The sequence below is a fragment of the Dromiciops gliroides genome, chromosome 2, assembly GCF_019393635.1.
Source record: "Dromiciops gliroides isolate mDroGli1 chromosome 2, mDroGli1.pri, whole genome shotgun sequence".
Classification (NCBI taxonomy): Eukaryota; Metazoa; Chordata; class Mammalia; order Microbiotheria; family Microbiotheriidae; genus Dromiciops; species Dromiciops gliroides.
The window spans coordinates 103,267,745-103,292,735 of NC_057862.1; the positions used below are offsets into that span (position 1 = coordinate 103,267,745).

The following is a 24,991-nucleotide window of genomic DNA, read 5'->3' on the forward strand; positions in this document are numbered from 1 at the left end:
AGAGCACCGGCCCTGGATTCAGGAGTACCTGAGTTCAAATCCGGCATCAGACACTTAACACTTACTAGCTGTGTGACCCTGGGCAAGTCACTTAACCCCAATTGCCTCACTAAAAAAAAAAAAAAAAGTAAGTAGTCAGTCTAATTTTCAAATCACACCACCAGTCTATCAGGGATATACAGGGACTGTGGACTACGGAGGATAAGGTGCACTACGTAAGAGTATTGCAGGAGCAGTTAGGTGGCGCAATGGATAAAGTACCCAGCCTGGATTCAGGAAGACCTGAGTTCAAATCTGGCCTCAGACATTTGATACTTACTAGCTGTGTGACCCTGGGCAAGTCACTTAACCCTCACTGCCCCACAAATAAAAAACAAAAAAACAAACAAAAAACCCCAAAACAAACCAAAAAAAGAGTATTGCAATTTTAAAGAAATTTAAGACTCATTTTCCTTAAAAACGTCTATATGAAGGAAATGGCCTATAAGAAATAGGGAAAGAAGATTCTTGGTGAAACAGTCACCTTTAAAATATAATAAATGGGCAGCTAGATGGCGCAGTGGATAGAGCACCGGCCCTGGATTCAGGAGTACCTGAGTTCAAATCTGACCTCAGACACTTAACACTTACCAGCTGTGTGACCCTGGGCAAGTCACTTAACCCCAATTGCCTTACTATAAAAAAAAATTATATATATATATAATAAATCAAGCTAGAGCAAAATGGTAAAATTGTATTGAGGCAATGTTGAGATATGTTAGAGACTGAGAATTGAATCTGGAGTTAGGAGACCTGGGTCCAAATTCTGTATTCAACACTTATTATCTATGAGACTAATAATAATCTGTAAAATAGGGCTAATGATGCTTGCACCACTGAAGGAGAAAACTACATCCTTTAAAATACTACAAAAATAACATTCATTCACATTCATTCAGGAACAGCATAGAATTTGTGAATTCAATATTATTGCCCTTTTTCAAAGCTTTCTGATAAAAGGTTAAAAAGAGGAGATTTAGGAAAACAAATTATAAACTACAATATTGAACAACTATATTTTTTAACTAAATCTATTAAACAATCAACACGCATGTATTAAGCACCCACTAAATGATAGGACTATGCTGGGCATGTGGGAATGCAAAGACAGAAATAAAATGATCCAGATTGCCAAGGAGCTTATATTCTGTAAGGAAAGGCTAACAAGTCAATAAACATTCATTAAGCACCTACTGTGTACCAGGCACAGTGCTTAGTGCTGGGAATACAAAAAAGACAAAAGACAGTCCTCGCCCTTGAGACTGAATCCAAAGGGGGAGGCAAGGAGCAAACAAATATGTACAAACAAAAAATATAAAGCATAAATAGGAAATGAGGAAGAGAGGAAGACACTTAGAATCAAGGGAGCTGGGAAAGACTTCCTATCGATTTTCATTGGGGCTTAAAAGAATCCAGGGAAAGCAATAAGTGAATATGAGGAGGAAGAGCACTCCAGGCAGGGACAACCAGAGAACATGCCTGGAGCAGAGAGATGGAGTGTCTTGTTTCTAGATTAGCAGATGGGTCAGGGACACTGGATGACAGTGTACAAGGCAGGGAGTAAGGTGTAAGAAGTCTAGAAAGGTAGGAGGGGGCTCAATTAGGAAGGGCTCTGAATGTCAAACAGAGCATTTTGTATTTGATCCTGGAAGCAACAGGGAACCAATAGTAAGGGGGTGATGCCAGACCCACACTTTAGGAAAATCACTTTGACGACTGAATAGAGGACAAACTGGAGTGAGGAGAGACTTGAGACAAGCGGACCCATTGCAGACTACTGCAATAATTCAGGCATGAGGTGATGAGGGCCAGGGTGATGGTAGTATCAGAAGAGAGAAGGCGGTACATTCAAGAGATTGCAAAGGTGAAATAGATGGGTCTTGGTAACAGACTAGATATGAGGGATGAGAGATAGTGAGGAGATGAAGATGACATCTGGGACTGGAAGGATGGCATTCTCCTTGACAGTAATAGGGATGTTAGCAGGGGAGGGAAGATTAAGGATGAAAGTCGATGAATTCAGTTTTGGACATGTTTGGTTTAAACTATATCCAGTAGGTGTCTGAAAAGCAGTTGGATCTGGATGAGGAACCAGCAAAGGACACTAAGAAGGTGCGGTCTGATAGGGAGGAAGAGAACCAGGAGAGAGGGGTGTCCTGAAAACCCAGAGAAAAGCCTATCAAGGAGAAGAGGGCAACATTTACAATGTCAAAGGCTGCAGAGGGGTCAAGAAGAATGAGGGCTGAGAAAAGTCTGCTAGATTTGCCAATTAGGAGGAGGTCAATGGTAACCTTGGAAAGAGAAGTTTTGGTGGAATTATGAGGTCAGAAGCCAGATTATAAGAGGTTAAGAAGAGAGAGGAAAGGAAGTAGTGGCACTTACTGTAGATGGCCTTCTCAAGGAGCTCAGCCACAAAGGTCAGAAGAGACAGAGGACCACAATGGGGACAGAAGGATCACATGAGGGTTTTTGAGGATGGAGAGATGAGGGCAAGTTTATAGGCAGTAGGAAAGGAGCCAGTAAGACACTGAGAGATTGAAGATAAGTAAAAGAGTGGGTATGACAGAGGGGACCATGTGCTTGTGCAGGCAGAGGAGTTAGCCTCCATAAGGAGTAAGACTACCTTGTTGGATGAGATAGGAATGAAGGAGGAGATGGAGGCAGAAGGCAGGGGGCGATCTGAGATAAGGAAGTGGAGAGAAGAAGGAGCTCAATTTTCTCAGCTGACAGGATAGGAGCAGGTGGAGCCTGGGGAGATTTTAAAAAGGATGTAAAGGTTTGGATGAGCTACTGTGGAGAGTGGAATAGTGAGTTGAAAAAGGAGGTGTAGGAGGACCACCTAGCAGCAGTGGAGACCCAGGTGAGGTCACGTAATGTAAATGTGTAGTGGACCCAGTCAGAATGGCTTCGTGATTTTCGCTACCTTTGTTCAGCAGCACATGGGTAGGAACAAAAATGGTGGGAATGGCCAAATGCTGAGGCCTGACAAAGGCGCAATCAGCAATATGATCAGGGGCTAACGGGCTAGAGACTCAAGAGAAGAGGAAAACTGTAGAGCTGAGCTGGCTCACCAGAGGGTCAAGATGGGGAAGGAAGAAACAGTGGCTAGTGAAGGAGAGGTGGTCTGGGAGGAAATTGAGGGGTTGAAGGATTAAAGCTTATGGTTTGGACAGAATAGGGTTTGGTAAAAGAAGGCTGAAGGAGAGGTAGAAAAACCAATCAATTATGATCAGATAAGAGGATTTGGGAATTCTTGGACATGGGGATGTTGTATTTGTGGGTGTTGGCAAGACCAAGAGTATGACCACTTTTGTATATGACTAAGGTGGGGTGGAGGAGTAGGTCACAGGAAGTAAGCAGGCTGAGAAATTGAGTAGTTAGGATATTTGAGGGAGAGTCAATATTTATCTTGAAGTCCCCAGTTATGATGGCAGGAATTGGGGAGGAGAGAAAAATTATGAGTCAGGCATCAAATTAACAGAGAAAAGAAGTGGTGTGATCAGGAGGTCTGTAGACAATAGCTACTAGGATTCTGACTACCCAGTAGAGGTGAATTTCATGAACCTCAAAGGAGGAAAGGTATATACAAAACATACCCAAGGTAAATTTGGGGGGACGGTACTGGCAGCTGAGAGCATCTGCAAAGGCCTTGTATACTAGTGCTGTATCACATGACTGGAATGCCACAAAACTCTATGCCCCTTGAAAAGTATTATGCACCCACAGAAGAGCTCAAAAAATATTTGCTGAATGAACAGTGCTAGAACCATTGGCAGTATTTTTAAAAGTATATGCTCAAGTACGATCCAGTCAATCTTATTCTTGTCTAATTAATCTACTCAGTTCTTTTCCTTAGTGCAGGGAACAGTTCTTAACATCTATTTCACAGATCAAATGGCAGGGGAAAACATCAGAATGTATGTGGAAATATATTCCATATATTCACACTAGCTGTGTGACCCTGAGCAAGTCACTTAACCCTCATTGCCCCACTTGAGGGGGGAGAGTCATCCTAAAAAATTTCTCCATTTTCTGAATTTTTGTAGAAGGCAGGAATTATTCATCATCATCATCATAATTCACTTTTATATAGCGCTTTAATATTTACAAAGTGCTTTCCTCACAACAGCCCTCTGAAGTAGCTACTACAGGTATCATTCCCATTTTACAGATAAGCAGATGTCTACAAGGTTGTGACTTGTCCAAAGCTAGAAAGCTAGAAAATGGCAGAAAAGAGACTTGAACCCATGCCTCAGGATCTTATATGTCTAATATCCCATTAGGATGATGGGATATATTCTGTTTCCCCTTAGGCAGGATGGTGAAAACTATGGACCACTTCTCAGAACAGTACTTTTAAATGTGTAAAATAAAATATGCAGAATTACAAAGAAAATCAATTCTACTAAAATCCAGTTATCAAATTAAAATGTAAATATTCATGGACCCCAGGTTAAGAACCCCTGGATTACATTAAGGGGAGGTAAGAACATTATACATTGCTTGATATTTTTTCATATTAAGCAACAATTTAGGTAACTGACTACTACTTTGCCCTGTTTAAATTACATTTGTTATCAATTAAACAAACCTGTCTAGTCATCCCAAGGTAATGAAACAATTGAGGCTCAGCATCTTCCATCCATTTTTTTGTGTGTCCTCCATCTTTTGTTCTCTTAAGTAAATGTTTTACATGTTCTGACTTGGTCCTATTATCTAAACTCCCTAGAACAGGGATAGACAAGGCAGCACTGTTCTTTAACAAAAAACAAAAACAGAAATCTTCCTCAATCACACTTTCGTTTCAATACTAAGTAACAGTTACTCTAATTTTATTCTATACTCTTATCAGTGCAAAGACAAGCTTCTTCATGGTTTCTTCTAATTAAAAGTGAATACTAAAGTAACTTTGTCTTGTTCACTGAAACAGGAAATGAAGAAAGCCAACTCTTTCACAGCAAACAAACAAAGCTACTGGGAGTGTTTTCAGATTTAGATTTTCAACAACTAGAGAATATTCATGTAAACATTTTCAAAGTTTTGGCCATGCTGTTACCTACCCTTCAGAAAAATGAACTATTTTTGACATGTTCTCTTCAAGTCTCAGTCTGTGTGTGTGTATGTGTCTGTCTGTCTGTCTGTCTGTCTCTCTCTCTCTCTCTGTCTCTCTGCCTGTCCATTCAATCTTTTTCCATGCTTGCTTTTCCTGATCTGTGATTTCATTCCTGTAGGGAACTTTAGGTGAAGAAACACCTTCTTTCAGGGCAGAGTAACAACTGCTCTACAAATTACTGTCTTCCACAGCTGCATGGGGCCTTGAGAAGATGGGGGATCTGTCCAAGGTCAAATAGCAGTGTTTATCAGAGGTGGAACTTGAACCCAGGTTTTCCTGAATCCCATGATGAAAGATATAATAAGAAAATATTTTTCTCTTTTACATAAAACTTTAAGGAAAAGAAAAACCCAAGATATTTTTTTTCTGCAGTAGTTTCTGTGATAACATTCATTATGTAAGTTATCCTCAAATATTTCACATGACCATGTTCCACTGCTTTGCCATCATGTTTACATATGTTTTCTGCAGACAATAATACCTCTGCTGGGAAAATTTTTCATTACACACGTTGCTGCTGAACTTTTAGTTCCAATTTGAAATGCTTGATGCAAAGTCAAGGTATGCTTACTGTAAGGAATCCATAAAATTCTGAAGGGAGAGTCACTTGAATTCAGTTATATTATATATGTGTCTCACTCCTTTGTGCTTTAGTATTTTGAGGTCTCCAGGTAAATATATTCCTCTGAAAGGCTGAACCACCAAAATGTGAGGAAATTCTAATTGAAAGCATTGCTGACACCATTAAGAGCTTAACTGTTACTAATTTTTCATATTTCCCAAGAAATTAGAGAATTCCCCTGTTAAACTGACTTGGACTATGGCAACATACATTTTTTCAACAAAGAAATAAGATTTCAAACATGCGATTCCCCTTTGAAGTATAAAGCTATAAAAGAAGTATAAAAGATATAATATACTTTTATAAAGTATATATGCACAAAGTATAAAATAAAGAAATCTCCTATTACTTCCCATTAAATAAGACAAAAAAGCAAACACAGTCTTCAGGAAGGAGGGTACCTAACTGTCACCCTTCCCAAAAGTCCATACAAGAGAGATGAGGGTCTAAAACTGATAACACAGCAATTAATATAATTACCCTCCCCAAAATGAAGGACTGAAACAACTCTTAACTCAGAAACTGCAATCTCAAGAAACCTTAAATTACAGCTTTATAAGCAACAGGAAAATCTTCCAAAAGGAGGCCACCATCTTAAGAGCTGGAATTGAAACAGTGCCATTGTCTTTAAGGTTCCTGGCCCTGAGAATAAACATCAACTCCAAAGGATATTTAGAAGGCAAAATAATATGCTAGCTTCAATGCTGTCCCCAACTTGAAATTCAGACTAAAACACTGACTCCTTTCTGGTTTTAAGACATACTTCCAACATTTCAGATCACTTTGTAACAACCTGACTGATGTGTGCCAAAGGCTCACTTTTACTCCTGGGTGCAGAGAGACTTTTATTTCTTTGTCAAATACAAATTTGGGTATCCTTTTACTCTTGTGGTAGGTTTGGCCACAATCTCTGAATGATGGTCTCTGTTTTAACTACCATATCGAACCTGTCTAGGGACCTCCTAGACATCACAGATTTAGAGCTGGGAAGGATTTTGGAAGTTCTCTAGTCTAACCTCATCCTTTTACCAATAGGGAAACTGAGGACTAGAGAGGTTAGGTGATTTCCCCAACTTTACAGAGGTAGTAGGCTTTCTAAATCCAGGTCCTATAGTAACCAATCTGACTCAAACTATTGAGTGGGTACTCATCTAGTAAATAAATATTCATTCCCTCCCAAATTCCTCCCTGGTAACATTCCTTAGGAAATCAATTAATGGAAAATGGCTTCCAGGAAAAAAGTTCTATCTTACTCCTTTGACTTCCTTCCCATAGTGTTTCTTTGGTGCTCAGCACATGAGAAACAGTCAGTAAATAGCTGGTACAGATTGGGTTTGGGATGGAGGACATGTGATAAAATTTGGTTTGTGGCAAGTAGGATTTACTAAAACCTAAGGGTTTTGTTAGTAAAATCAGAGAAAAGCGGTGAGACAATGTGTCACAATTAGACAAGCTTGGGGAGGGACTTTGTGCTTACCAGATGGCTACTACAGCCAGATTCTCTAATAGCTGTGACATCTTAGCATGGGGTATTAATATTTAAGGAAGAATCCATGTTGCATTATCCAGGATTAGAACAGCTAAGTGGAACATATTTTAAGGAAATAATAATCTGCATTATGCCCTACCTCACACCTGGCTGTTGGATTCAAAATGATTATATTATTGGTTTATAATGTTCTTTTAATGTCATTTGCTTTCTCTCCTTCGCATTTCTTTGAACATTGTCCTGCAATAAGTTGAAAAAATATTGACATTATAATAGCACAGTGCAGCTAGGTGGCACAGTGGCTAGAGTGTCAGCCTGGAGTCAGAAAGACATGAGTTCAAATCTGGCCTCAGACACTTACTAGCTGTGAGACGCCGGGGAAGTCCCTTAACCCTGCTTACCTCAGTTTCTCATCTGTAAAATGAGCTGGAGAAGGAAATGGCAAAGCACTTCATATCTTTGCCAAGAAAACCCCAAATGAGGTCATGAAGAGTTGGACATAACTGAAATGACTGAACAACAAATAATAGTGCAAATCTACTTTCAGCATAAATGTGTAAAATAACACTGGTGAAAATCAAGAAAGAGAGCCACAATTTTTCTGTTGTCTCCAGGATAAAATATAAATTCATCAGTCTGGCCTCTGAAGTCCTTCACAAGCCTATTTTTTCAGGCTTCTCCAGACAAACACTTACCTGATGCTCCCTGAAGGCTACGCTCTGTCTCCATCCCACACCTTTGCAGAGGTTGTTCCCCATGCTTATAATGCATTCTTTCTTCACCTCTACATCTTAGAATCTGGAGCATTATTCAAGGCACAGCTCATGTGCCACCTCCTACAGAAAGTACTTCCTGATCGCTCTAGTTGCTAGTGCTTTCCTTTGTGTCAAATTATCTCACACACATACCCCTCGGTTTCCATATAGATAGTTGGTCCAGAGGCTAGAGTGTTAGACTTGAAGTCAGGAAGACCAGAGTTCATATCCTCTCTTGGATGTAGCTGTGTGGTACTGGGCTAGTCACTTAACCCAATATCTCCTGAGGCAGATATATGGATTCCCCCATATGTAAAATGGGAATAAGAACAATACCTACTTCACAGGGTTGTTGTGAGAAAAAAAAAGGAAGTAACATGTAAAGTGTCTTGTAAACCTTAAAGTGCTATATGAACACTCTTATTTATATAGTGTGGATCTCAGTATAACCTAATTATGCCCTCGTGGGCATGAACTCAGGTAGTTTGCTTTGGTATTCCTACTGCCAAACAGAGTGCCTTGAACTTAGTGGGAGAAAGTTGAGGAAGAGAATTTCTACAGTGCCACTTGGTAGAAGCCACTGCGCTGAGCATTTTACAAATACTACTTATCCCCTGAGCTAGTTTCAGAGCCTCAGTGGCCTGTTATATTGGATCTCTTAGATGTGGACACTGTCTTCACAGTGTAGGGCACAACCCATTCACACCTTCTCATCTGATGTGACTCTTGTTCATGTCCTCTAATAAATCATCTACGGGGCTCACCTAACCCTAGCAGGGATTTCCTTTATGCCTCTTGATATCATATAGGTACTACTAAAACTATATAGGTCATGGAAATCTCTACAGAATGCTAAAGGTTTGCTCCAGCCTCAGTGAATCAATTGATATCTTATGACCTATAGAATATCAATGTTCTTGATGGAGATTATGAAAAATAATGGCTAGACAGAAGCAACAGAATTTGAATCATTAAGAATATTTGTGGGGCAGCTAGGTGGCGCAGTGAATAAGGCACTAGCCTTGGATTCAGGAGGACCTGAGTTCAAACCCAGCCTCAGACATTTACTAGCTGTGTGACTCTGGGTAAGTCACTTAAACTCCACTGCCCTAAAAAAAACCAAAACAAACAAATAAACAAACAAAAAAGAATATTTGTGTGTATTACTATATCCCAGTTTATTAAAATCCTCACTTCAAATGATTAATAATGGAAGTTTTTACAAATATTACTTTCTGCTTTAAGTGAGTGACACTGTGGTGTACAGGATAAAACCTAGACTTACAGTCAGAAAGATCTGGGTCCATGTCCTGCCTCAGTTACTGGGAGGCCCTAGACAAGTTACTTTTCACATCTCTGAAACTCAGTTTCCTTATCTGTAAATGAGTGATAATAATGGCAGTGTAACTCACAAGGTAGTTGTAATCATCAAAAGAGATGCCTGCAAAGCATTTATACTATGGAATGAAAGACAATTTCTGTTTTCATATGTAAAATATAACACAAACCTACAAAAATAAAAGTTTTCTTTAAATTTCACTCCAAAAAAACAGCCAAAATTATACTAGGCCGTTACACTTCTATCCAGTTCCACTTTTCTACACGAGTTTAGTTCTGTTGCAAATGAACATAACTCACAGGCTGTTAAAATAAAGCATATGTGCTATGAAAATGACAGTAAAATTGCCTTTAAATACAACAACTAGCAGACAACTAGGAGAACTCTTATGGTAGCCCTTAAAAGCAAACATGACTCCTAACAAATATGGGTTTTTCCTAACAAACGCTATAGGTCAGGTCTGACAAGATTAAATTTACTAGAGATAATGCAATATCCTTGCTTAGTTTAAAAACAAACAAACAAACAAACAAACATGTATGTGATAGGCAAAGCATGGTTTAACAAGAGTTCATAGAAAAAGCACTTAGAAAGCTTTTATCAAATGTATGCATCAACAATGTTTAAAACAACTGCTAAGAAAGCTAATATAATCTTAGGTCACATTAAAAAACATATAAATATATAACAAAGATCAGAATTCCACTAAGTACTTGGCTAGTCAGTCAACATCTGCACTACTATATTCTAGGAGCTACATTTCTAAAAGGTACACTAACAAAAACTGGAGTCTGTACAGAGAAAGGCAATCTGGATGGTGAAGGGACTCAAAACTTCATCCTATGAGGAACTGTTGAATGAACTGTGAAAGTTAATCTGGAGAAGGAAATACTAAAACAGTACATAAAAGATGCATTCAAATATGTGAAGGGTTAACTCATGGAAAAAAAGACTAACCTTCCTAGAGATTAGAAGTCCAACATCAAATTTTGGTTCAGCATAAGGAAAAACTTTCTAACAATGAAAGCAATCCCTTTCACTGGAATTGATTTTGCAGAGGGTATTCCTCGATTTGATAGTAGATTAGAGTAGATGACCTCTGAGGTCTCTTATAATTCTACGAGTCATCTACATATTTGAATTTGGGTTTCTTATCACTGCAATTGAACATCCAAAGTTTTTGTAATAGACATTCTACTTCCAAAAGCCAGGAATTTTGAAGGAATGAGTAGAAAAACCAGCTCATTCTCAATACTTCATTTTAACCAATGTATTTTCTCAATACAACTTTCTCAACAGTGTGAGGCTACAGTCTGAATATGTGCAAAGCATTATGTTAAGTTCTGAGAATACAGAGATTAAAATTGAAAACATCCTTGCCCTAAATAACCTTAAAGTCTATTGGTAAGATTATGAAATCTTTCTTCATTCCTTCCTTCCTAAAGGAAAATTATTATACATAGCCTAGGTGGTCTGGTTTGTGTAAGGACAGCCATTCCCCTCAAGTATTAGTAATAGCAACAACAACAAAATGCTTGTATTTTCAACCAAATTCCAAAGGCCTTAGACAAAACAGACAGTAAAAACACTGTGGTCCCCCACACAAATCCATAGGTCTAGCAGCTTTGTAAATCTAAAAGTGCTGTATAGATGTGATTCACCATTATTATTATAATTACCAGGAATCCCCAGAACAAAGAAAAACTACTTGGTCAAAAATCTAGACTGAGCAAAATGTTCAAAGTAAACAATAGTGGACTTTTCAAAAAAAGTCTTCCAGTATCATTAGTACATTACAACAGCATATTTTTATCATTTAGATATTAGTGGAAATTCTAAATATGAATTTACTGCTATAATTCTAGCTTTCTAATATATACAGAATCATGCATTTGTAGAGCTAAAAGATGCCTTAAAAATTATCATAGCATCCTCATCTTACAAATGAGGAAACTGAGACCCAGAAAGATGAAATTCTTTCCCCAAGACATGTGATTAACACTGATAATGGTAGCTACTTAACAACTAAGTTGGACTCATAGATTACTTCCCATCCTCCTACTTGTTAGTCCTCTGCCTTTCTTCAAAGTATTTTCTATTTACTTATCTGTATAAATGTCATATCCCCTTTAAGAGAATGAAAGTTCACTAAGGATAGGGACTGTGGTTCATCTGTTTTTTTATCCAGTGCCTGGCACATAGTAGGCACTTAATATACATAGAATATATTAATAGAACCAATTAATGAATTAGAAAGAAACTTAGTCTTTGACTCCCAGTCCATTACTCTTTCCATTATCCAGGGGTTCTTAACTTTGTGTCAATGAACTTGTTTGGTTATTCTAAAATATTTTGATAATTATATTTCAGTGGAACTGATTTCCCTTGTAATCCTATGTTTTATTTTGTGCATTAAAAACATGATTCTGAAAAGGAGTCTATAATGCTATTGCCTGAATAAAGACTGAAGCATACTATTTTTCACTTTCTTTTTTGTTTGTCTTCTTGCACAAAATGACTAATATGGAAATAGTTTACATGATTGCACATGTATAAACTTATATCAGATTGCCTACCGTCTCAGGAATGGGGGAGGGAAGGGAAAGAAAAGGAAAGGAGGAATGGAATTTAGAACATAAAACTTAAAAAAAACCACAGGTTAAACATTGTTTTTACACGTAATTGGAGGAAAAATAAAACATAAGTTTAAAGAAAAGAAATAAAAGGAGTCTATAGCTTTCACCAGACTGTTGCCCAAGGAGTCCATAACACAAAAAAGGTAAAGAACTCCTAAACTATACCATATAACACAATATTTTAAAAGTGTTATATCCTTGAAAGCAATGTGAGTTCCTAAATAGGATGAGGGTTTAAATATCTTGACCAGAAAATGATAAAAAATAATGTTGCCTCTAAAATAATAATGGCTAGCATTTTATAGTCCTTTAAGGTTTGCTAAGCACTTTACAAATATTATCTCACTTGATACTTCACAAGAATCCAGGGAAGCAGGTACTCTTCTTATCCTTCCTTTACCAATAAAGATAGAGAGAAGTTAAATAGCTAACCCAGGATCATACAGCTAGGAGGTATCTGAGGTCACATCTGAATTCAGGTCTTCATGACTCCAGATATATTTTCATTTTTAACCCTATATAATGTGACGAGCAAACCTTTGCCATTTACAACTAATTACACAAAGACATCAGGTCAATTCACACCTACCCATATTTCTTTCTGACCTTGAAAGCAATGATTAATTTTACACAACTAATATATGTGTATCCCATTATTTTTAAAAGGACCTCAGTTTTCATGGAAGTACTATACAAAGGCCCTCATGGAGTCTGTGATTTAAAGCTTCAGGCTAAAAGGAACATGGAAAGCAGTGAAGGAAAAGGTCCAGGGTGGTTAAATACCCTAGCCAAAGCACACTGTGTTTCTCCCACCCCAAACATATTTTCAGAGAAAAGCAGATTAAAAATGAATAATATAGCAGCTATAACTGGGAAGAGAAATCACAAAAAGGCAACACGTATCCTGAGAGGAATGTGTTATAGGAGAGAATAGTATAGATTGTGTTTTGGTAATATCTATACTATATAGCTATAGTTAGCTTATAATCCCCTCTTTTTTAGTAAGATATGTAGACACATATGCCTAAATACATATATAGATCTGATCTTCAAAGCATCAATAAAAAGGAACTACCCCATTTTTCCTCAAAAGTTGACTACACAGTCACTGACCAAACCAGCCGGCTAACAACACCTTCCAAAACATAGGGCTGAGCTGTGTGAACCTAGAGATGGTTTTATACTGTCAAATCAGAATGCCTCACATTATTCTCTAGAGCCTAGCATTTTAAACTGGGGGTAGAAATCCCATATGGGGTCCTAAAAGGTTAAGTATACCTATTTTATACACTTATATACCCATGGTCACATAAAAATTTTTCACGTGAAAAGGGGTTTCAAGTTTAAGAAGCTCTGCTCTAGATGATACTTTAGGAGCCTATGATGAAATCTTACTGAGTTTTTCTCTTATCAATGGGAAAAGCAAGATGTGTGTGTGTGTACACATAAGAGGGGAAAGGGAATAGAGAATCTTAGAAAAAGCAACCAGAAAAAGGAAAAAAAGAGAGAAAGGGAAATCCAAGGTGGATCCTTGAAAATCACTGGTTCCCAGGAACAAAAATCTGAAGAGGCTGCCAGACTCTGCCAAAAAGTTTTCGAAAATGGAAGCCAACTATGTCTGAGTACACCCAGACAGGCATTTTCAAGGGATTTGTTCCGCTTGAAAAACAAGCAGCTCCTTTCAAAGTGTTTTTTTGCTTTAAGGGTCTCCTGTCTAGGTTACAACACAATCCAATCTTGTTTATTATTAAATAAGAAGCTATACTTCCATTTATTTTACCTCTTCCATTCCCTATCCCTTCCCTCCCAATAGGCCTATTTCTTGTTCTACCCAAATATCTTCTTATTACTTGACAACAAACCAAATTCCTGTTTTCTATCTTGCTTGGGATATTTTCGGTTTTTGGACTCTTGTTCCTGACAACTAGAATGAATGAGAATCAGATACAAGATTACTACTTGCAGTTGTGTGCATGCATGTAAACATATGCCAACTCTCTTGACACATTATTTTCTTAGGTCTATGACCTCTTTTAATAATCCCAGCAAGAATTCCTAAGGTCACCTCCACTGTTTCTGTTACCTTGCATCGTCACTAAGCTACATCATGGGCTTTCTGTGTCTAACAGCTTCTTCTCTTAGAGGACCCAACTCTTGCTTCCCTCGAAATTCCTCTAGGTTTGGTATCTGGACAGAACTAAATACAGAGGATGTGACACTGCTGCCTCCTTGACTGCCCCTTCTTCTAGGATCCTCAGAATGGTACCTGTTGGCAGTGCTGGTGTTGCTGCTCCCACTGTTGTGTTTTTGTGCCCGGCTCAGTCTCCGTGGTGGCTTTGAGTGTTGCATTCGAGGACTTGGCACAGAAGGGAAAGTTGAGGCATAGCCATGTTCACACTCTGCAGGAGACAGAAGATAAAAGGGTAATGAGAAATGCGCCTGAATTCATGGGGCCAACAAGTTGTTGAAACAGAAAAAGATGGAAATGGCATTCCAATTCACAGGATAGCTGCACATAAAGTAAATACACTGCACACCCTTGTCATTTGAGATGGAAACTCAGAACCCAGTACAATGTCCGACACATAGTAAGCACTTAAAATATGTCTATTCAATTGAATAATTTCTTTCCCTATTACTAGCACATCTCCCTCTTCACCCACACACACATCCACTGCCTTACCTTTCTGCTATCACCCTCTTATCCCTTCCACTAAGAGTCCTCTTTTTTCTCTCCTCATAACCTTAACTTTCAAGTACCCAAACTCCTCAGAATTCCATTTTCTGCTCCTCCCTCTCCCTCAAAATCCCCATCCAGAGCAGATTCTTCTCCTTTTGGGCACTCCAAACATACATTTATCCACCAACAAATATCTATTAACCACTAGTCACTATATGAGATGCACTCTATCAGGATTTAAGCAAAACAGGAAAACAAGACAGATTCTCTTTCCCCTTACTTTTCTCCTCCATTCAATGGTTCGTTCCCCTCGCCAATCCTTTGGTCCTCTCTTTCCCCTTTTCCCACCTTTCCCACACGCGTCCCCTCCCTCTCATTCCCTTCCTCTACCCTCCCATCCCGAAGTCCCGTCCTTCCCCAGCTGTGGTCCCCACACGTCCCTTCTTCTACCCTCTCCCCCCGTATCCCGTGGTCCTCTCCTCCACTTCTTCCACTATCCCTCATCCTTAGGTCCCCTCTCTCCCCATCCCACGGTCCCATATCCCCATTCTTCCACTTTCAGTCCATGGTCCCCTTCTTCCCCATCTCGTGCTCCCCTCTCCCCCTCCCCCTTTGCACGCTCCCTCTCCGTGACCCCCTGGCCCCTCCCCCAGGACCTCCCCCCCCCCGCCCCGTGACCGTTACCTCTCTCCCTGCGCTCAAGGAACTCGGCCGCCTCCAGCAAGCGCTGCACGTTGATCATCCGCACCCGCTCCATGAGCTCCGCCGGGGGCACCCAGAGGCGGGGCTGACCTCTCTCCTCTCCCCCTTCCCTTCCCGGAGCGGCGGCGGCGCCCACGGGTGGCTACTCACCGCCGCGGGGCATGCGAGGGGCGGCGGGGAAGCCCAAGCACGCCCGGCCCCAGCGCAGCCACCCCCGCCCCGGCCGAGGCCGCCTTCCCCCGCCTGGCTTCCCCCCCAGCCCCGCTTCGCTCCGCGCCGACCTCGGCGGCTGTCAGGTCAGCGGTACAGTTTGTTTACCTCCCGGGCTAGAGCACGGGCGGAGGAGGGAGGGAACATCAGCCCCTGGGCCCGCCCCCTCCCCGCCTCTTCCACTGCCCCCTGGGTAATGTAGTTTCCCCAGATCCCACGCTTGAAGTGTACGCCGGGAAACGTAGTGCCCACTCTGTCTTGGTGGGCCGGTGTCTGTAAAGGTTTCTGTAGTGGGTCTGGGAAATGTAGTTCTGCCTGAGAATCCAACCTGATCCTTGGATTTGTGATTTCATTAGTATTGTGGAAACCACTACCCCTTTCAGGGGTGACGCAATTCTTAGCCATTCTTTTCCATAAACCCTTCATCTACCTAAGATGCTTTCTTCTGGTTATTTTTATATTTTACCCGTATTTGGGAATGGCTTGCAATAATAATAGTGTTTGTTTTTTTTAATAATTCATATTTCCTCCTACAAAGTTCTACTCTTTGCTACATTCTGTAGTGAAGATGATGCTGGGTTTTCAAAGATTATGCCAAAAAAGAGCAAACCCTGGCAGACTCTACTGTTCTGGAAAGGCTTCCAGTATGGATACAGCATCAAACCATGACTGCTTTCCAAACTTTCTTAGCTTAGGGAAGTAAGGGGAGACTTTTCATCAGTAAGTTATCCATTGTCATGTCAAAAAAAAAAAAAAGACTCAGATCTATTCAGCTCCCCTTCTGCTTTTAGAGTGGTGGTGGCAGAATGGCAGAAAGGGGAGCAGAGGGTGCTAAGACACACTGGTTTTAGGTCACAGTTATAAAATGAACTTAGTTGTTGGTAACCTAAACATGAAATCCTTCTCTAGTGATCAACAAGTTGATATACTGCCTTAAGAACTGAGTCACAGTGATGTTGACAATCTTGCTATAAATAAAGCAGAAGAAAAAAGAAGATACATTTAAATAGAAGGAATGCACTGAAGTTCTCTTTGAAGAGGAGAATAAAGGAGTTAGTAGATTTGGGTTTATTGTGCATCACAGGGCAATGAGAAACATGACTTAATTGTTTAATACTGTAGTGCTCTTGATAAGCATTTTCAAGAAGACAACCCTAGTATAATTGAAATTTATGTACCAATGTCAATTATAGAAGATGAGGTTATATAAAAATTGATAACCTGTTTAAAATTGAATCAGTCTCTACATTATTTGGTGACCTCATTATAAAGGTGGAATATAACATCATTAAGGGCAAGGTCTTTTTTCACATCATTTTTCTGCATAGTGACTTGCGAGTAGTAGGTACTTAACAAATGCTAGGTGGATTGGCTCAGAAAGGAAAGGGGGGGCATAGGAAAAGGCAGAAAAAAATTTTTAATAGTTTAGGAATATGAAACATCATTGAAACACCAATGCTCTGTAGACTGTACAGAAGTCTCATGCCTATAGACACAGGAAGTGTTAGACATGGTAAGCATGGTGGACATGGTAAGAAATATAGTCATTAAATATGAAACTGATTTTAACAAACAGGAAAGGATTGCTAATTAATGTGGGAAGTCATTTTTCTAAATCAGCTGAATTAGACTATTGTTGGAGAATAAAATCAATAACAAACTAAAAAAATTTAAAAGAGGATATCATGTAATTGAGACAACTACAACTTGACCTTCTTTAGCTATTCATACCAAAATATGAATAATGGAAAAAAGAACAGATATCAACAGTCTTCCATTTCCTAAGGAAGTTTAATCAAAGTAGTTAAATTGTCACAACAGAAACAAGAAGCTAGAAAACATGTCCATCAATAAACACATGCTTAGCAGAGACATACAGAAGCCAAAGGCAAAACTGATTTAGAGTATAAAATTGTTTATATGGTTTTCAGATGAGGATAGTATTGGGAGAATATGAGAAGTACCACCTACAAAGAATAGGAATTAAAAAAGAAAAGAAGTCTATAGAAAACTTTCTAAAAGGCCCAATTGTCCTAAGGTAATTTAAGTTTGAAATTAGGAGGGTGAGAAACAGGTGAAAAAAATGGAAACAATTCTTATAAAAATTATTTTCATCAATTACAATGTAGCCACAACATTTGGATTCCAACATTACAAACCCAGTATGCTACATACAGAAGAAAACGAATGAATGATAAAAAAGCATTTATAAAACATCAGCTGGGAATACAAAGGCAAAAGTAAGACAGTCCCAGACATCAAGGAGCTTACATTCTAATGGGGGAGACAATGTATATAGGGTAGTACAAAGCTCTGGATTGAGAGCTGGGAAGATCTGAATTCAAATCCTGCCTTAGACACTAGCTGTGTGGCCTTGGAGAAGTCACTTAACCTCTGCCTCATTTTCCTCAATTAAAAAATGGGGATAACAATAGCATCCATCTCCGAGGGTTGTTAGAATAAATGAGATAGTTTGTAAAGTGCTTTGCGAATTTTAAAGTGCTTATATAAATGTTATTTTTGTTTGGGAAATCACGGGAATGATGGAACCACAGAGACAGCCCTTTGTTATTCCCTTTCCAGAATCATAGTATAGACTTCATCACTGTTTACAGGAAAACAGGTGAAAAATAGGGGGGTTCGGGTGGAGGCAGGATTATGCAAATAGATTTAAAGAAAACAAAATGAGAAAAGCTGATTAAAAAGGAATTCTGTGCCAGATGTGACACAATCTTGAGGGTGATGAGGGATTGATTATTAAAGAATATAAAAGGGGCAGCTAGGTGGCGCAGTGGATAAAGCACTGGCCCTGGATTCAGGATGACCTGAGTTCAAATTTGACCTCAGACACTTGACACCAGTTGTGTGACCTGAGCAAGTCACTTAACCCTCATTGCCCTGCAAATATATATGAGGCAAGCATATTAAAGGATGAGAAAAAATCTTGGATTTTATTGTTAGCAAAAAAAAAAAAAGGGTAAGTTTGTTGTTAACTACTGACCTATAAACTACTTTACCTTTTTTGTTTTATTGATGTTTTGTTTTTATATTACAAACATTTCCAAATTTTCCCCACTCTGTGACTAGTGTCTTGCAAAAGAGTAAAACAATTAAGCAAAAAAATATCAGCACACTGGCCTCATCTGAAACTACATGCAACATTTCACCCTTATCTCTATATATTTTAAATTATTAAAAATTAATCAGGGGCAGCTAGATGGTGCAATGGATAGAGCACCGGCCCTGGAGTCAGGAGTACCTGAATTCAAATCCGGCCTCAGACACTTAACACTTACTAGCTGTGTGACCCTGGGCAAGTCACTTAACCCCAATTGCCTCACTAAAAAAAAAAAAATTAATCAAAACTTATTTTCCCTCCCTCTTACTCTCCAATTACATTGAAAAAATAGAAAAAAAGTCCTTATAACATATGTATGTATGTAACATATGTATAGTCAAGAAAAATTTCCTAATTGGCTGTATACAAAAATATGTCATTCTGTACCCTAACTCTGTCTCCTCGTGATCAAGAGGTAGATAGTATATTTTATCATTAGTCCTCTGGAATCATGAATGGACATTATAATGATCATAGTTCTTAAAGCTTTCTAAGTTTTTGTGGTGTCATCTGGAAAATGTTTATTAAAATAATTTCCACATGCATCCATGATGCAAGAATGGGAAGGGATCAAGCATTTTCAAACACTTTTTTCCAGTAGATTACAAGTTTCAAGTCATATAACTGAAAAATGTAGAGAATGCATGACACCACCCTTTTTGAGTACAAAAAAACCCATTTTACTTAGTAGAGTAAAATGATGCCTTAATACCTCTCCTCTAACAAGATGTTTCCCCTGCATATGCCAAAATCATACAAGATTCCTTCAAAGATGTAATAACAGAGAAAGTTTCATTGCAAGACTATATTCAGGAATAAAATGGAGATTTAAGCTTGCCAAGGGGACTTGCCAATGTCAAGGAGGATACTCAATGTAGAGTCCAAATAGAAAAAGAGATTGTTTTTAGATGAAATTGCCGTCTGGCTCCAGAACATTGCAGAGCTTCCAAAATGAGATCTATAATCATTCAAAAGATTTTGGCCTAATGTAACACTGGAATGACTAAATAGATGAAGAATGCTTATTTTCTACCAGTCCATATATATTGGATGACAAATGTTCATTGATTGGGGAATGGCTAAACAAATTGTGGTACATGAACATAATGGAATATTACTATGTTGTAAGGAATGACAAGTATGATGAATACAGAGAAGCTTAAGAAGACTTACATGAACTAAACAGAGTGAAGTAAACAGAGCCAAGAAAGCAATAAACACAGTGGCTACAACAATGTATATGGAGGGAAAACATAAAACAATTTAAGTTAAAGAATTACAAACAAACATGGCCCCATATATAGAGAACAGATACTTTGCATGGAATGAGCTGTGCCCAATGAGCTGGGTGGGAGGAGATCAAGCTCTTGGGAATTTGTCCAGTATTTTTAATAACCCCAAAATATTTCTTAAAATCAAAATCCATATTTTTTTAACAATGATATTCTTCTGATAATGCTGTATGCCTGGGAATCATAGAATACTGCAGCTTCTGAAAGAACTGAAATTATAGTTCACTCAAAGGATAATGGTGGGTATGATTAGTCAGTTTTTGAGAACCTACTATGTGCTGGGACTATGCTAAGCACTGGGGATACAAAGAAAGGTAAAACAAAACAAAACAAAACAAACAAACCAGTACCTGTTCTCAAGGAATTCCATTCACAATCTAATAGGAAAGACAATATGCAAATAATTATGTACAAACAAGCAATATACAGGCAAAATTGGAAATAATCAACAGAGGGAAGGCATTGAAATTGAGAGACTGTGATTAGCTTCCTGTGGAGGTGGGATTTTAGCTGGAACATGAAAAAAGCCAAGGAAGCAGGGAGGCAGAGATGAGAAAGGCATGGGGAACAGCCAGGAGAAATGCTCTGAGTCTGTCAATGGAATGTCTTGTTCAAGGAAAAGCAAAGAAACCAATATCACGAGATGGCAGTGTATATGGTGGGGTGTAAGAAGAGTGGAAAGGTGGGGGCAGCTAGGTGACTCAGTGGATAAAGCACCAGCCCTGGATTCAGGAGGACCTGAGTTCAAATCCAGCCTCAGACACTTGACACTTACTAGCTGTGTGACCCTGGGCAAGTCACTTAACCCTCATTGCCCCACCCCACCCCAAAAAAAGAAGAGTGGAAAGGTAGGGGTGGGAGTGGGGTGTGGAGGGCAGATTATGAAGAGTTCAGAATGTAAAACAAGATTTTATATACTGTATTACCAGCGAAGAACTTCACAAGAAGCCCCATGAAGTCATCAGATGCAGACCAAGTGGTAAGAAGAACTTATGCTCTAAGTTACACACTTGGTGCTAAGAGAATTAGAGGAAGGCCTTTAACACATTACATATGTCCACTATGGACATGGACAGGATAAGAGTGCAGGGATAAGTTAGGATCTTTATCAATGGAAGGAGTTCTGACATTGATAAGGGTGAAGGAAGGAGTTACCATACTGATGATGTGATTCACCAAAGAACTAAAATATTTACAAAACACTTATCCTATGACAACTTTGCAAAATAAGGAGGAGACTTCCTGCTGTTCTTTGGCAACTGTAGTAGGAAAGAGTGGGTTCAGTAAGGATTGAGTTCAGTGCCCAAAGGTGGGGGGGGGTCAAGGTATTTCTCCCTACCCTTCAAGGTTTCTAGGAGTGTCCTGGCCCTACAGAAGGGGTGAAATGGGGTTTGGGACATCAAAAAAAAATTTAGGTCTCACTGCTTTGTCACTAATGATGTGACAGTGTTCAATTTCCCTAACTTCTCTAGGACTCAAGTTTCTTCATCCATAAAATAGATATATCTGCACAAAATTGCTGTGCAATCTGAGCAGATAAAAATGCCTTATGAAAGCCAAAAGTACCTCACAAAACTAACAATCCAAAAGTGAGAGGGACTTCATTCAAGAGCTCCTGGCTTTGGGTAGGCTTCTACCCAATCTACCTCAGATTGGTGGTTTCTAATCCCATTCTTAAAGATTTCCAGGATCCAGACTGTCCAGATTGGCTAACAGTAAACAAAAAGCCCACGGTCATGACCAGCAGGCATCTGTCCTTTCAAATACAAGCATATTTGAGCCTCATCACCTCTTGGGTAGTAATAGAAGCCATAATAAAAAGTACCCACCAGTCTCCACAACCACCAGCCACCTTTAGTCATAGCATAAATAGCTGCTTAAAGGGAGGAGTGGGGAGAGGAAGGTGAGGAGCGTCGTGGCTACAGATTCTAGGAGTACCAGAAATGACAATCTGCTTGGGGGTCACTTCACCGCCTCTGTGCTCTGGAATGTCCTGAATGTTAGCCCCAGAAGGAACATTAGAGATGAACTCCTTGTAAATAAGCTGAGGCTCAATAGAGAGGTAGTTGCCTTGGCTTCAGCAGAGCTGGGACCAGAACCCATACTTCTTAATTCCAGGACTGATGCTTTTTCTACTATATACCACACAATAAGCAGACAGTGAAAGCAATCTCCAAATGAGTTCATGGGGTTGCAAACTTTTGCCAATGCTTTTAAATATTATACTTGGCACCACATTTAAGAATTAAAAATATGGTCCCTAAAATACAGAGAGACCCAAAATGTGTTCATAAACCACAGAAGATATTTTTTCTTTAAAAAAAAAAAAAACCTTGAACGGTTTTGCTTTCTCAGCTGGTAGTTCCATACTCTCTGATCTGGGTTTTCCCATTATGTGTCAGTAACAACCATCATCAAGAAGGAGGCCAGAGGGAGGTCAGTATGGGACAGAATTACCTAAAAGGAATGCTCTACTGCTTGCTTCCAAGGGGGAAAGAAAAGCTGGTTTGCAGAGGTCAGCTATTTGGAGTGAGAAACTATTAGCATGCAATTTAATTTAATCTATTTACAAAACACTTTACAAATCTCAAACTGCTTTGCTTCCTCCAAGAAGTAGCCTGAAGAACTTACAATGCACGCTGTCTGGCAACAAAGGAAGGAAAATACTACTTTTTTTTTTTTAATCATAAAAGTGGGGGCAGTTAGGTGGTGCAGTGTATAAAGAACTGGTCCTGAATTCAGAAGGACCTGAGTTCAAATCCGACTTGACTCTTGACACTTACTGTCTGTGTGACCTTGGGCAAGTCACTTAATCCTCATTGCCCTGCCCAAAAAAATCATAAAAGTATTTTATTATTTTCCAGTTACATGTAAAGATAGTTTTCAACATTTGTTTTCATAAGATTTTTAGTTTCAAATTTTTCTCCCTCCCTCCCCTCCCTTGCCCCTTCCCAAGACAGAAAGCAATCTGATATAGGTTTTATATGTATAATCACATTAAACATATTTCTGCATTAGTCATGTTGTGAAAGAAGAACAAAAGGGAAGAACCTCAAAAAAGAAAAAAAGTCAAAACAGTATGGTTCAATCTGCATTCAGAATTCACAGTTCTTTTTTCTGGATGTGGAGAATATTTTTCATCATGAGTTCTTTGGAACTGTTCAATCATTGTGTTGCTGAGAAGAGCTAAGTCTATCACAGCTTACCATCACACAATGTTGCTGTTACTGTGTACAATGTTCTCCTGGTTCTGCTCACTTCACAGTAAGTGTATTAAGTTGAAAAAATAAATAAGTTCAAGATGGGTTTAGATGGGTTATTAGGAAAGATGGTATATTTGGGGCAATATGTCTGGCCCCAGAGAGTTGACAAAAAGGACAACAATCTTGATGCCCTTTAGGGCCATGCTTCTAGCAATATGGGTGGGGTAAATTACACTGTGTGTTGACTGGGGAAAACAGGTTTATATGGGTGAGGACAGCTTTGTATTATATTGATGACAGAGTATCAAAGTGTCAAGCATATTTGTGTGTCTGTCTGTCTGTCTTATCTCCCCACACTAGACCCTGAGTTCCCTCTGGGCACAGACCCTCGCTTACCTATCTTTTCATACTCAGTTCTATAGCAGTGTGTTACTTTCCACATAGAGGCTCTTAATGTAAGGAGTGTATGGCAAGACTGAGGGGTATGGAAAGCTTGTATGATGATTATATGTCTGTGACTGAGCCTCTGGTAATTAGCACCAGTTGGGGAAGCCACCTTCTCCTCATGTGGCTGCCCTACTTGAGTCACTGCCCAGCTGTGGGTAGTATGCTCCCCACCCCACCCTTAGAGGACTAGGCCTGGTGCAAACACCTCAGTTACCTGTCCTCCATCCCATGTGACCTGATGGAACAGAATCCTATTGGGATGGGACCATGGGAAGAATCACATGTGGCACTTCCGATGTTCTTATGATGGAGCAAGGTACATTATGAATTCCATACAGCAGATGGGAAAACTAAGGACAAGAGGGGTGTCCTCTTATTGATAAGAGGCTCCCAGGCTTCCTCGCTATCAGCCCTCTCCTGGCACAACACTGTCTCTTGGAGGAGTCTCTGTACAAGTGTCTCATTATTTGAAGATGGAAAGTTCCATGTTTGTGCCAAGCTGAGTGATCCAGTGGCCCTAAATATCAGTTTTATATGGAGTGAAATATAAAAAGCTCTGTGTTTCAGGAGTTCAGGCTCTTTTCAGTGTCCAAAGTGCAGGTTGCCAATAAGAGTTATCAACTATTCAGGGCCAATAAATAGTGTGTCTATTTCATGGATGGAATCAGGAGTAGAGGCATTACAGGCAGATTAAATGACTTTCCCAAGTGACTTGTCTGAAAAGCAGTTAGTGTGTAGAACAGTTTTCTGCAGGTGTAGTGAATCAATGATAAGCTTAATCAAGGCTAGAAATGTATAGGGCTCTGAAGATCAAGGTCCCCAGAATGAGGAACAGGACAATAATAATGGGTCTGCCTTATTTTTCACCTCCCAGTACTAATTCCACCTTGACTTACACACACACACACACACACACACACACACACACACACACACACACCCCACCCCTCCCACTCCACCCTCCACTCCTCCCCATGCTCAAAAAGCTCAGGGCAGCAGAAAAAGAAACAGAACTCAGTCCATGAGTCAGACATCCCTCACTCCTCATGTGAGCTCTTTCAAAGCCAGCCTGCAGTTAGAGTACAGCCGGTCTGTATGCATAGAGATAAATTTGGGTCTAAAAAGAGTGACGTAATGATCTGCCGGAGAAGTAGTCTGCCAGATCCCATTCACCCATGCTGGCTGACAGCTCCAGTCCAGGACCCCGACGCGCTTAAACAAATCAGGTGCCTGGGACACAGGAGAGGGGAAAAGGGGAAAGAAGAGGCATGGGATTCTGGGGAGAGGGAGAGGAAAGGAGGGTGTTCATCTGACATCACAGAAAATGGGAGTTTTAAACTTCGGGT

General features: G+C 39.6%; 1 protein-coding gene across 4 annotated transcripts in view; it reads right to left on the reverse strand.

Moving 5' to 3' along the window:
• Positions 1–24,991, reverse strand: part of MXI1 (MAX interactor 1, dimerization protein) — a 107,869-nt gene that overhangs the window by 65,718 nt on the left and 17,160 nt on the right. For 2 of the 4 annotated variants that reach the window (XM_043985386.1, XM_043985385.1), the window contains exon 2: positions 14,260–14,392. In XM_043985386.1, coding sequence (XP_043841321.1) covers positions 14,260–14,392 — 133 coding nt within the window. Of the gene's footprint in view, positions 1–14,259; positions 14,393–14,953; positions 15,051–15,357; positions 15,723–24,991 lie in introns of those variants that run through there. The other 2 variants (XM_043985387.1, XM_043985388.1) reach the window with 2 other exon arrangements.